General features: G+C 48.5%; 1 protein-coding gene and 1 long non-coding RNA gene across 6 annotated transcripts; one reads left to right on the forward strand and one right to left on the reverse strand.

Annotated features, from left to right (window-relative positions):
• Positions 1–502: 502 nt before the first annotated feature.
• On the forward strand, positions 503–5,890 carry CELA3B (chymotrypsin like elastase 3B; the record flags this gene model as incomplete). The annotated part of the gene is made up of 7 exons (XM_082613920.1): positions 503–557; positions 1,562–1,647; positions 2,833–2,930; positions 3,051–3,185; positions 4,345–4,481; positions 4,869–5,011; positions 5,666–5,890. The coding sequence occupies exons 1-7, from the start codon at positions 518–520 to the stop codon at positions 5,888–5,890; spliced, it is 864 nt and encodes a 287-aa protein (XP_082470046.1). The 5' UTR covers positions 503–517.
• Positions 5,891–7,208: 1,318 nt separating this feature from the next.
• LOC309800091 lies at positions 7,209–13,097 on the reverse strand. Of its 5 annotated transcripts, none has more exons than XR_014293392.1 (6): positions 12,962–13,097; positions 11,765–11,865; positions 10,969–11,188; positions 10,521–10,609; positions 8,093–8,245; positions 7,209–7,341 (listed from the first exon to the last, which is right to left on the reverse strand). It is a non-coding gene; the product is annotated as an uncharacterized lncRNA (long non-coding RNA). The 5 variants fall into 5 exon arrangements; XR_014293393.1 differs by having other exon boundaries at positions 11,765–11,868; positions 12,962–13,082; XR_014293395.1 differs by having other exon boundaries at positions 10,530–10,609; positions 11,765–13,052.
• Positions 13,098–13,146: the final 49 nt, after the last annotated feature.

A 13,146-nucleotide genomic window follows, 5' to 3' on the forward strand; every position in this document is an offset into this window, starting at 1 on the left:
CCCCAGGGACAATTCTTGTTCATGGCTGCATTCCCAAAAACATCCTGATAAAATCCTCAACAAAAAATTTTTTAATTGATGTGGATACTAATATTAACTCTATGTTAGAGGACAGAAACCTGAAGATCAGAGAGGTTAAGCAATGTGTCCAAGGATGCAAAGCTTGGAGATGTCAGAGCCAGGATTAAAACCCAGGTGTGACCAGTCCCAGAGCCCATGTTTGTTCCTGGAAGAGGCTGTCTTGTTCTGATGTGAACTTTCCTGCCCCTTCCCCTGTTATCAGCTTGCCATTCAGTGCCACCTGTGCAGCCACACGTTGGAGGGAACCCTGGATCCTGTTGTTGGCTGTCTCTCCTCCATCTGCAGTGGGTGGGGGCTGTGGCCTTGGACCATGGGAGACCTGGTGTTCTACCACCTGTTCTGGGAATGGGGCCCAGTCTGACCCCCCTCACCCGTCTTCTGCCCTATATTAAAGCCTCAGGCTATGGATCTCTCTCCTGCCGTCTCAAAACTCACGATGCTCCGGCTGCTGAGTTTTCTCCTATTTGTGGCCCTTGGTAAGACCCCAGCCTGTGCTGCCCTGGGCCAGGAGCCCTTGAAATCTACCAACCCACCCTGAGTCTCGCAAACCCAATACCTGGTTCCATAGGAGAGGTCTCAGCTTGTATCTGGGGCATGATTGTGGAGGTTTTCAGCTTGGTGCTGGAGCAGGAGAATAGAGGGGAAGCTGTGGGTGATAGACCAGCTCAGGAGGAAGACTGGGGGACCCAAAGTCTGTGGTGGGAGTCCTCGACGTGGATGGTGAATAAAGTCTAGTGGGAAAGACTTTGGGGTCTGTGGTTAGACTGCTTGGGTTGGAATTTCTGTTCCTCTGCTTAACCCTCCAACTCTCCTCTCACACTCCCCCTACTGCACTCCATATCCTGTGGTCTAGCCTTTTCCTGGACTCTCTGCCGTATTACATTACAGCTCAGGGCCACCTTCTCCAAGCAGCGTCTCTTGACTGACAATAATGAATGGTAACAGATAATGTTTACTGAGTGCTTACTATATGCCAGGCAGAACGCTAAGGATTTTTTCGTATATTATCTCATGTAATCCTCACAACAGTCCCCTTAAGGTCAGTACTATTATTATCCCCATTTTACAGGTAGAGAAACTGACCCTCAGAGAAGTAAAGTAGCCCATCCTAGAACCAGGGGCAGAGCTGCACTTTGAATCCAGGCAGTCTTACTCCAGAGCCACCACTCTTCACAACAATAGCTATCACTTCTCAAGGGCTCATTGGGTACCAGGCACGGTTCTAAGTGCATTAACTTCTTCATTCCTGCCATGAAAGGAAGCCACATGTTCATCTCTCTCCCTAGACTCCTGGGAGTCCAGAAATCCCTGCTCTAGTCCAAGTGCTCATTGTTCATACGTGGTTACTGAGGTCCAGATAGGGGAAGGAGTTGTATGGGATCTCACAGCCTGTTTGTGCCATAGCTAGGACTGGGACCCAGACCTCTTCTTTGCTTTGGGGGACCCTCTAGCTGATTGACGCTTCTACTCTACCCTCTAGCCTCGGGCTTTGGCCAGACTTCCTACAGCCTCTCCTCCCGCGTTGTCCATGGTGAGGATGCGGTCCCCTACAGCTGGTCCTGGCAGGTAAGAGCAATACCAGCTGCACCATTTCCCACCATGGGCTCTGCACCCCACGCTCTGATTGCAGGATATTCAGTGTGGACCCCATTGTGCTGTTTCCAGTATTCACCTCAGTCTCCAAAGGCCAGGAAACCCTTGGACAATCTGCTTCTTATGGAAGTTTTGCCCATTTTATCTTTAACCCTCACTGGGCTGTTTGCAAGTTAAAAGTAGACTCTGGGGAGAGGGCAGTGTTTAAGCCAAGGGTTGGTGCATTAATGGTGGAAGTTCAGCGTGATGCTTAAGGAGTGAGATTTGGGGCGACTCATTTCTAGACCCCTCAAACTATACAACAGGGTTATAAGGTCTGGAGCAATAAAGGGATGAAGGGCTTTTTTTTTTTTAGTTTCTGCTTTATAGCAAAGTGAATCAGTCATACATATACATCTGTTCCCACATCCCTTCCCTCATGCATCTCCCTCCCTCCCACCCTCCCCATCCCACCCCTCCAGGCGGTCACAAAGCACCGAGCTGATCTCCCTGTGGGATGAAGGGCTTTATAGAGGTCAGTGAAGGGAGCACAGAGGACTAGACTCATTGCACTAACACAGTAGCCGCTAGCCACATGTGGCTATTTAAATTTATTTATTTCATTTTTATTGGAGAGTAGTTAATTTATTTGTGTTAGTTTCAGGTATACAGCAGACTGAATCAGTTATACATATACATATGCCACTCTGTTTTTAAATTCTTTTCCCACATAGGCCTAAATTTAAATTAAATTTAAATTTAAATTACATAATATTAAAAATTCAGTTGCTCAGTGCTAAGCACATTTTAAATTCTCAATAACCACATGTGGCTAGTGGCTACCATACTGGACCATAATGAACATTTCCATCTTCACAGAAAGTTCTACGGGGTGGCACTGGTTTACAACAGGGGTCAGCTAATTTGTTCTGTAAAAGACGAGAGAGTAAATATTTTAGCCTTTGTCAGCCATGTGGTTTCTATTGCAATGACTTAATTCTGCCACTGTGGCATGAAAGCAGCCATGGATGGTACAGTTGTGTGGGCTGGGCACTGCACATTTCCAGAGGTGCCATTCTGTGTGAATGATGCTCTCTAGAGCTGTGCAGTGCACAACCTATACAGCAACCCTCGTCGTGGGGCCCAGACCACTCAGGCTCCTCCTTCCCTTGCCACCAGGTCTCCCTGCAGTATGAAAAGGACGGGACCTTCCACCACACCTGTGGAGGCAGCCTGATCGCCCCTGATTGGGTTGTAACTGCAGGCCACTGCATCTCGTGAGTTCTCTCACTTGCCCCGTCCCTGCGTGAGACCCAGGCAGGCTGGGGCAGTGGGGGACTGTGGGAGGGAAGGGGGGAGGCCAGTCAGGCCTGTACTGATGTCACCTCCACCAACAGGAGCTCCCTGACCTACCAGGTGGTGTTGGGCGAGTATGACCGCTCTGAGAAAGAGGGCCCCGAACAGGAGATCCCCGTCAATGCTGGGGACCTCTTCGTGCACCCACTCTGGAACTCCAGTTGCGTGGCCTGTGGGTGAGTGAACTCTCAGGCCTGGGACCCAGGGGCTCCTCTGCTGGTCTCTCTATGACCCAACACTGATTCTGAGAAGACTCCCAGGGACAATGGAGCTGGGCCAGCAGCCTGAGCCCAGGTCCCACATGTTGAGGGTCAGAGCCAACAGAGCCTTTAAGGATCATCCACACCAAACGTCTCTCCCGACAGAGGGGAGAGCAGGGCCCAGGGAGGGGCAGGAACTCCCCCAAGGCCACTCGGCTGGTTGGCTTCAGAACCCAGGACTCCTCAGGCACCCCTGGCCCAAATCCAAGGGTTCCTCCATTCAATGGGCATTCATCCAGAGCATCCTGCATTGCCGGCATTGTGGGCTAAAGGACGAGCACTGGACTGAGAGTCAGGCTCCAGCACTAAGTCACTGTGCGGCTTGGGCAAGTCATTGTCCTTCTTTGGGCTTCAGTTTGACCACTTGTCAAGGGTGGCCTTCTGGGCTTCCTGGGTGGTTATGAGGGTCAAGGAGAAAATCACTGGGTGAGAACACAAAGCAGGGCTTCTTAAGCCTCTCAAGCATATGCAAAATTGTATGTCTGGGTAGCTCAGCATTTTTCCAGTGAGAGGATCAAAGAAGGGTGCAGAACTCCTGAAAGTGCAGTGCAGAAGTGAGGGACCATGATGATCAAGACCTTGACCCATCCTCAGGGGCTCCTGGGGTGACTGGAGAGAAAATCAGACCCAGATGCAATTACTTGAGGGACAAACAGGCAGATGAAGAGAGCAGTGGTTCTCAAAGTGTGGTCCCCAGGCCAGCAGCAGCAGCATCACCTGGGAACTCATTAGAAAAGTGTGAACCCTTGGGGCCTCCCAGACCCACTGCATCAGAAGCTCTGGAATGGGCTCTGGCAACTTGTGTTTTAACAAGCCCTCCAGTGATTCTGACACAGCTGATGCGTGAGAACCACTGGTGTAAAAGCTGAGGACAATTACAAAGGCCAAGGGTCAGCATGGGCTGAAGAGGCCAGGAGGGCTTCCTAAAGTTGCTCAGCAGTAAGAATGCATGGGATCTGGAGGGAGAAGGGGCATTGGGCGCATCCCGGAGGTAAAATATCCTGAGCAAAGCTGAGGGGTGGGGCTTGGTCCAGCTGGAGGATCAGGCTCCCCATGACTCTTCCCTCATCCCCAGCAATGACATCGCCCTCGTCAAGCTCTCGCACAGCGCCCAGCTGGGAGACAAGGTCCAGCTCGCCAGCCTCCCTCCTGCCGGTGACATCCTGCCCAATGGGACACCCTGCTACATCAGCGGCTGGGGCCGTCTCTACAGTACGTGCTGACCCCTCCAGCCAGCCATAGGGACAGTGGGTAGGATGACAGAGCCTGGGGCGGGGGGCTGAGGGCAACACCAGGAGCATCCCTGCACTCTTCTTCCATTCCTCCTCCAGAGGCAGCCTTCTCCCCTCACCCTCCCAAACGTGAATGTGTTCAATGGAAGATTTTTGTGTGTCTTCTGTGTGCCAGGTGCTGGAGATGTTCTGATGGACAAAGCAGCAGGACCACATAACCTGGTGGGAGGAGACTTACCATCAGACTAGAAGAGTGGCTTTTCCTCAAACCCCCCATCCCACTCTGGGGCTCCCAGTCCTAACTCCCAGATCCCAGCCCTAGCCCTGCACCCCTACAGCCCCTGCTCAATGTTCTCTATCTCCACAGCCAAAGGGCCGCTCCCGGACAAGCTGCAGCAGGCCCTGCTGCCCGTGGTAGACTACAAGCACTGCTCCAAGTGGGACTGGTGGGGCGCAGCCTTGAAGAAGACCATGGTGTGCGCCGGCGGGGGCATCCGCTCTGGGTGCAATGTGAGTCAGCAGCTCTCGTCTGCCCGAGGTGGTGCAGGGCTACCGCCACTCTGCTGGGTGTGCAGGGCCCAGGGTACTTCTGCTATCTGCCTGGGAGGAGAGGGAGGAATCTTGACTGCTGGGCTCATTCAGCCTCCAGGCCAGGCAGGACTTGGAGGAAGTCACTGCAGCCCAGGCACACAGCTCTGGTCTCTGGACTCTAGTCCCAGCTCACACACTGACTTGATCTGGGGCAAGTCACTGTCCCTTCCTCGACCTCAGGATTCCCATCAGTACAGCAAGGGATATGGACACCATGATCTCTAAAGTCACCTTCAAATCTGGGGTCCTGAAGTTATACTTAAGCAATACTCTCATTGTACTACAAGTGAATATGAATAACAATATTAATAACCAACTGTGGTACTCATAATCAGAACTTCCATTGATTGACCGCTTCCTCTCTACCAGGCATTGCGCTAAGACCATATACTTACCACCTCATTTAACTGTCACAAAATCTTGTAAGATATATATCATGCCCCATCACAAAGGAGCAAACTGAGGCTCAGAGAGGTCAAGTCATATAAGGGCTTCTCAAAATCCCCAAAGTCAGAACCAATTCCTTAAAGCTCAGACACAGCTCAGTCCCCCACTGCTCTCCAACCATTCCAGGGTGACTCTGGAGGACCCCTCAACTGCCCGGCAGCAGATGGCTCCTTTCAGGTCCATGGCGTGACCAGCTTCGTTTCTGGCTTTGGATGCAACACCCGCAAGAAGCCCACAGTGTTCACGCGAGTCTCGGCCTTCATTGACTGGATTGACGAGGTAGGCAGGACAGGGCAAGCGGCGAGGGCTCCAGGCGCTGGCTCTTCTGAGAGGTGCTGGGGGGATGGGTGAGAACAGCAGATCCTGATCCTAGGAGGTCAGTAGTGGGAGTGGGGCACATGCCAGAAGGGTTTGAGGATGTTTTCTGCTACAGTGTGGCCCTAAGAATCTCAAGGGCTTCTGGATGGAGCTTTGAACTACTGCTGAACTTCCTTTTTTCTGCAAGTGTATATGAAGTGCCTCCTTTGGTCCAGGTCTTTTCTTGTCATGGAGGATAGAGTGATGTGTGTCTTGTGGGGAACAGACGATTAAATGGGCAAAATGATGAAATGTAGTGGAAGCTGTGATAGGTGAAGCTCAGGCCCCAGTGAGAGTGCAAACCTCATCTGGCAATGAGTGGTCAGGGAGGATTAGTACTGTTCGTGACAATAGTGTTAGCCACCATTTATGGACTCTTAAACATATGCCAGGCACCGTGATGACACCTTAGTTAATAGTTTAATTTAAAACCCCCATGAGGTAAGTACTATGATTACCCCCATTGTACAGATGAGAAAACTGAGGCTCAGAGAGCTCAAGTCACTCTCCCAGGGTCATACAGCCAGTGAGTGACATGGCTGGGAGTTGAACTCAGTTCCATATGGCGTCAGAAGCTGTGTTCCTGACTAGACTATTCTGGTTTTTCCCCTCTCTTTTCTCAGACCATTGCAAGCCACTAGAACCAAGGCCGGGGTGGCAGTGCCCATTCACTCTCTTTGTAAAAAATAAAGATCTCTCAGAAAATTCCAAATTGAGTCTTCCTTGTTTGATTCACCTCTTCCCCTCTGGCCTGTTCCTAAAATCTTAGACGTGATATGTAGAGATGAGAAGAGAACCAACTCTCTCATATGAGAATGAGAAAAAAATGAGGCCCAGAGAGAAGGGAGTTGCTGTCAAGTGACCAACCATCACAGTTTTCCTGGGACACAGGACTTTCCGTGGTTAAAACCGGGTGAGGGACTTCTCAGGTGGTCCAGTGGTTAAGACTCCGTGATTCCATCACAGGGGGCACGGGTTCGATCCCTGGTCGGGGAACTAAGATATCGCCTGTCCCGTGGTGTGGCAGGAAAAAACAACAACAAAAAATCAACATCAAAAACAAAACCAGGGCTTCCCTGGTGGCGCAGTGGTTGAGAGTCCGCCTGCCGGGAAGTTGTACAGCCACATGCACAATCACTAGCTTTTCAATGCAGGCATAAAAGCATGGTAGAGTCTGCAGAAATACCGTCCTTACCAGCCACTTGGGAGGCTCATGTTGGAATTGACAGGGCTGTGCATTTTCTGCTTCCATTGATGGGCTGGGGAAGGAGGACTGCAGTCATTCATTCATTCAACAAGCATTCATTCCTTCTTCTTGAGGAGAGCTCACAGGGGGAAGACGACGTGGATCCTGCCCTGAAATGGCTCATTATTTAGATAGAAATGAGCATATCAGAGTCATTCATTAAACATTTACTAGGCACTTCTTTGTTGAAAGTTCTGGACTGAGAGAACAGAGGTAAGCAGGACAAGGTCAGGGAGAGCCCTTGCTGCAGGGCGGAGACGCACACACAGATGCACACACAACGCAGAGACCAAGGTCGGACCCCAGTGGGCTGTTGCTGAGGTCCAAAAGACTGCTGCCGTGCCTCCAACTCAACATAAAAACAACTGAATTCTTTTACTCATGTTTCTCCTGAATACCATGAAAGGAAACGTGGTCCCCACAAGGACACACGTATACAATTTTTAATATTAACGTTGTTCCATTGCTCCCTTCCTTAAAAAATTATACTTCCAGGCTTCCCTGGTGGCGCAGTGGTTGAGAGTCTGCCTGCTAATGCAGGGGACGTGGGTTCGTGCCCCGGTCCAGGAGGATCCCGCGTGCCGCGGAGCGGCTGGGCCCGTGAGCCATGGTCGCTGGGCTTGCGCATCCGGAGCCTGTGCTCCGCGGCGGGAGAGGCCACGGCAGTGAGGGGCCCGCGTACCACAAAAAAAAAAAAAAAAAAAAAAATTATACTTCCAGTGTTGAAAAGTTTAAAAGATACAACATGGAGAATAATAAACAAAACACCCAAATAGCCTCCCTCCACAATGAACAAATTTCACATTTTTGCTTCATAGTTTCTAAAATAATTACAGTTCAGGTGGAGGCCCCTTTGTACTCTTCCCAGGGGTCTTCACCACCATGGGTGTGGGGTTATCCACCAAATATTACTGCTTTTCCTTTGGGGCACATAGTAAGATAGCTGTTACCTGCCCTCTTGAAGTTGAGTTTGGCCATGTGGCTTGCTCTGGCCAAGGTGAAGATTTGAGAGATAGGACGATTTCCCTTTGCTTCAGTAACTGGTGGCTCCAGGTCAGCCTGGCCCCAGAGCGAGATGTGGAACACAGCCTCTCTGCTGCCCCCTGATGGACATGCAGCACAAGCAAGAAATACAGTCTTGTTACAAGCTGCTGAGATTTTGGGTGTTTCTTACACTGGCATGGACCTAACCTATCCTGACTGATAAAAGGAGTTTGGTGTTTATCCTTTCACTCCATGCTATTATATTTTTATCACAAATATAAATATACATAAACAGTATATTGCATTGCTTTGGTTTTTTAAAATACATGCATGGCTTCTTGCCATAGGGATTATTCTGCAACTTGCTTCCTTCACCCAATATTTTCACCCAATATTTTTGACATCTATTTATGCTGATTCATCTATGCTGATTTATCTATCTCCAGTTCATTGCTGCTAGTTTTGTAGAGTATTCACTTGCCCAAGAACACTAGTTTTATCCTTTCCCCCTCCTGATGGACATTTATTTACAGCAGGGCCAATTTTTTCTGATTACAAATAGTGCTTCAGTGAACATCCTTGGACATATTTCCAGGTGCACATATGAGAGTGGCTCTAGGGCCTATTCCTAGAAGTGGAATGGCTGACTGGGAGAGTGTGCTCATTTCCAACTTTACCAATTGCCAAATTGCTCTCCAAAGTGATTGTATCAACAGTATCTCTTAAAATTCCCTTTTTTTCTTTTCCCATCCACTGGTTCCACACACTACAACTGCCACACATTTTTCTCCTAAAACCACCCCTGGAATCTCAACTCTTTCCTCCAAAACCCTCTCCTCCAGTCCTTAGCCCCACTCCAGCTCCTACAAAAGCCCAAGAACCGGTCTGACAAGGCCAGAGTGACAGCAAGGAAGGAACTGAGTCCAGCAGAGCAGAGACCTCTGCATCACAGGAGAGTGGAGGAGGATGGGAGAAATTCTGGAGCCAGGACATGTTAATCAGTTGTATGGAGACAATGCTGAATGACATATGCAACTGTCAGGCGCTCCCAGGGCACTGCAGTATCTACTTCTTCCCAGTGGGTCAGGGAAGAGCCCTTAGACAATTTTCCAAAATAATTTTAGGACAAAGGGCAGCCAAACATGTAAAACTCCACACTGTGGCTGGGCGATGGGCCCTCAAGTGTCCTCCACCCAGCTTCAGGGGAAGGCTGAGAGCTGCTATGACACCCTCCTCATGTATGGCCAACAGGGAGTTAGGACATCTTGCCTAAGAGTGCTAACAATTCAATGAATAATTCAAGTTTCTTTTTTAAAATTTCCAAGTATCAACAATTCAAATCCTTTAAAAACTATATAGGGCTTCCCTGGTGGCGCAGTGGTTGAGAGTCCGCCTGCCGATGCAGGGGACATGGGTTCATGCCCCAGTCCGGGAAGATCCCACATGCTGCGAAGCGGCTGGGCCCGTCAGCCTTGGCCGCTGAGCCTGAGCGTCCAGAGCCTGTGCTCCGCAACGGGAGAGCCACAACAGTGAGAGGCTTGCATACCACAAAAAAAAAAAAAAAAAAAAGCTATATAGACAATAATTTAATTTTTTGAGTAATGATTAGAGTATCGATACCAACAATTTTTTGTTTTTGTTTTCTAAATCATGAAGAATAATCCACTTTTTGAAGATGCACAACATCAATACTTCAAATCTCTTCTAAAAGTGACAGAGGGGGCTTCCCTGGTGGTGCAGTTGTTAAGAATCCGCCTGCCAATGCAGGGAACACGGGTTCGAGCCCTGGTCCGGGAAGATCCCACATGTCACGGATCAACTAAGCTCATGCACCACAACTACTGAGCCTGCGCTCTAGAGCCCACAAGCCACAACTACTGAGCCCGTGTGCCACAACTACTGAAGCCCACGTGCCTAGAGCCCGTGCTCTGCAACAAGAGAAGCCACCACAGTGAGAAGCCCATGCACCACAATGAAGAGTAGCCCCTGCTCGCCGTAACTAGAGAAAGCCCACGTGCAGCAACAAAGACCCAACGCAGCCAAAAATAAATAAATTAATTAATTTTTAAAAATAAATAAAATATAAATAAATAAAAGTAATAAAGGATCAGAGTGGCAATGCTCTTTTTAACCACAATGTCAACAACTTAGTTCTCATCTTAAAATCATTGAAGTGTCAATAATTCACTTTTTTAACTCTACCTCAACTAAAAAAATTTTTTTTTGTTAATTCAAAAAGAAAAATAAAAACATGGTCATCTTAAAAAAATTCACTTTTTTAATCTTAAGAGTCAACAATTCTATTATATTTTCTTTTTTCAGAACACTCACACTGGTTATGTTTTAGAAACTTCCACTTTGGGAAAGATTTGTAAAAATCACCCACGTTCCCACCTCTCTTACACAGCTGCTTCTATCATTTTGATATGCTTCCATCCACTTTTTTTTTTCCATCTACTTCTTTTTCTTTCCATTTAGAAAATCTATCACACAGACATAGAAAACAAACTTATGGTTACCAAAGGGGAAAGGGAGGTTGGGGGAAGGATAAATTAGGAGGTTGGGATGAACATATACCCACTACTATACATAAAATAGATAATCAGCAAGGACCTACTGTATAGCACAGGGAACTATACTCAATATTTTGTAATAACCTATAAGGGAAAAGAATATGAAAAAGAATAGATATATACATATATATGTATAAATGAATCACTGTGCTATACACCTGATATTAACACGATATTGTAAATCAACTATACCACAATTTAAAAAAATTTTTTAAAAGAAAGAAAACTTATCAACAGTTAGATTCAATGGACATGGACTGAGCACCTACTGGTATTCTGTGCCAGGCATGGGCAGTGGAGAATGACCCCAACTTGGACCGGACCCTCGAGATTCCAGTCTGGACAGGAAGCATGGATGGAGACTTGGCTTATAATTCTAATGAAGGCCCAGAGTAGTATGGGGCCCAGGGAGCTGGGGTCATACTGCCATGGGAACCCTGGAGCACTCGATGGCCCTCATATCCAAGTGATTGAGGCATCAAGGGACTCCTGTGAAACATGAAGTTGTCAAACCTTCTTTTGTCAATTAACACCAAAGACACAGTGCTGAGAAACCTCATTCCCTAAAACCAGAGACTGTCAGAAACTTTTTGAAACCATGTCAGGGAGAACAGAACATTCCCCTCTTGTCTGGTGGGCTGGAGCCAGATTTGACACAGAGAAGCAGCCTGGATTACCAGCCCAGGTGCAGAGCTTCAGATAAGGGGTTTCTGGACACAGTAGTTCTATATTGATCTATATTGATCTTAACTTTGTGGTGTCCAAGGAAACAAGACCATGAGTTCGCTTCTCAGCTCAAGTCAAATGTTAACCACTCTCCACACAGTAAGGTTTGCTTTGAGCCTATCAACACTGCTTCATTTCATTTCCACCTAAATTCCACCCTGCCCCCTAACCATATGATAACCCTGTTCTTCCTTTGTTTGGCTCCTCTGGGTGTTGTCTCCCTGGCTGCAGCAAGTTAATAAACCAACTTAATTTTGTTAAACTATATCTATGTCCCTGCTGGTCTTTATCAGATTAGCTTTATCATAAAATCCAAGCCTTCTCTGTTCATTCACTTACCCATTTATTCATTCAGTGAACGTTTCCCCAGCCCATGCTCAGTTGTATGTGTTGGAAGCATGGTGAGAGGACAGTCAAGGTCCTTGGCCTTGTGGACCCTGCTTCTAGCGGATGAGATAGAATAATGAACAGGTAATAAAAACAGGGTAACAGGCTATAAAGGAATGGGATGGGTGCCTTTAGAAGGGCAAGGCAGGGACTTCCCTGGCAGTCCAGTGGTTAGGACTCCGTGCTTCCACGGCAGGGGGCATGGGTTCAATCCCTGGTCGGGGAACTGAGATCCCACGTGTCGAGGTGTGGCCAAAAACAAAAAAAGAATAAAAAATAAGATGGATTAAATAAAAGACTGGATAGATATGTGATTAAAAAAAAAGAATTGAAGGGGAGGAATGACAATTGGAAGTCCTTACTCTAGTTCAATGCCCCTCATTTTACAGATGGGGAAACGAAGGCTAAGAGGAGGTAAAGGTGGTGACTGCACTGTAGGAGTGAGTGGGAGAAGGGCCCACAGTCGCTAGGGGAGGTGGGGGTAGGGCCACGGCAAGGAGCTCTGGTTCTCCAACCACCAACTCGAGTATCTGGCCATCTAGGAGTTTACTGACCAGTGATGGCTGTGAGGATAAAAGGCACATTTTCCCTTCCCCAGGGACACTAGCTCTGGGGTGATAACCCAGCAGGAGGCACTGAGGTGCCCCTCTTAATTTCCTAGCCCATTCCATTTTGGATAGGCCAGTTGGAAGGAGAATGGGACGGCCAAGTCCCTTCCCTTCAGGAATAAAAGTGAATTGGGAAGTCTGCCTTGGTTAGCATCTCTGCACCTTCTCTTACAGGCTGTGCTATTTAACCTGTGTGCCTTGACTCAAACCAGCTTAGTAAGAATTCTAAATTTCAGTTCTTAACCATGGCAACTGGAAAGTCTCGAGGAAAAGACACACAGGGCTAAGATTCCGCCTCCTACGCACACGGGGTCTCCACTTGGACAGACTGTCAAAGCCCCACGGGCACATGCTCACTATCTGGGGGGTGGGGGGGTCTCTTTGGGTACACGGAGACACCTAACAGACTTGCGCCCTCTGTCCATCTGGAGTGACTCCACGGGAAGCCATACAGACCACTGTCAGCCAACAGCAGCCAGACAGCCAGCCCTCTTATTTTGGTTTCTTTCCTCTGGGTGGTACAAAGGCTTAAGGGTGTAACCTCAGGGTGGGGCTCCTCAGCTGCCGGCTGGCTCCAGGAGTGTCTCGATTCCTGCTTCATCCTCTTTCCATTTTGTTGGGCAAACTGCGGCTCAGAAAGACAAAGGCCTTCCCCGCAGCGGAAAAGCTCCTAGGCCGTGCCCAAAGCTCCGCACGGTCGGGAGAACTGGGGACTGAGGGAGGCCA

This window comes from Mesoplodon mirus (genome assembly GCF_964341445.2).
Source record: "Mesoplodon mirus genome assembly, chromosome: 3".
NCBI lineage: Eukaryota > Metazoa > Chordata > Mammalia > Artiodactyla > Ziphiidae > Mesoplodon > Mesoplodon mirus.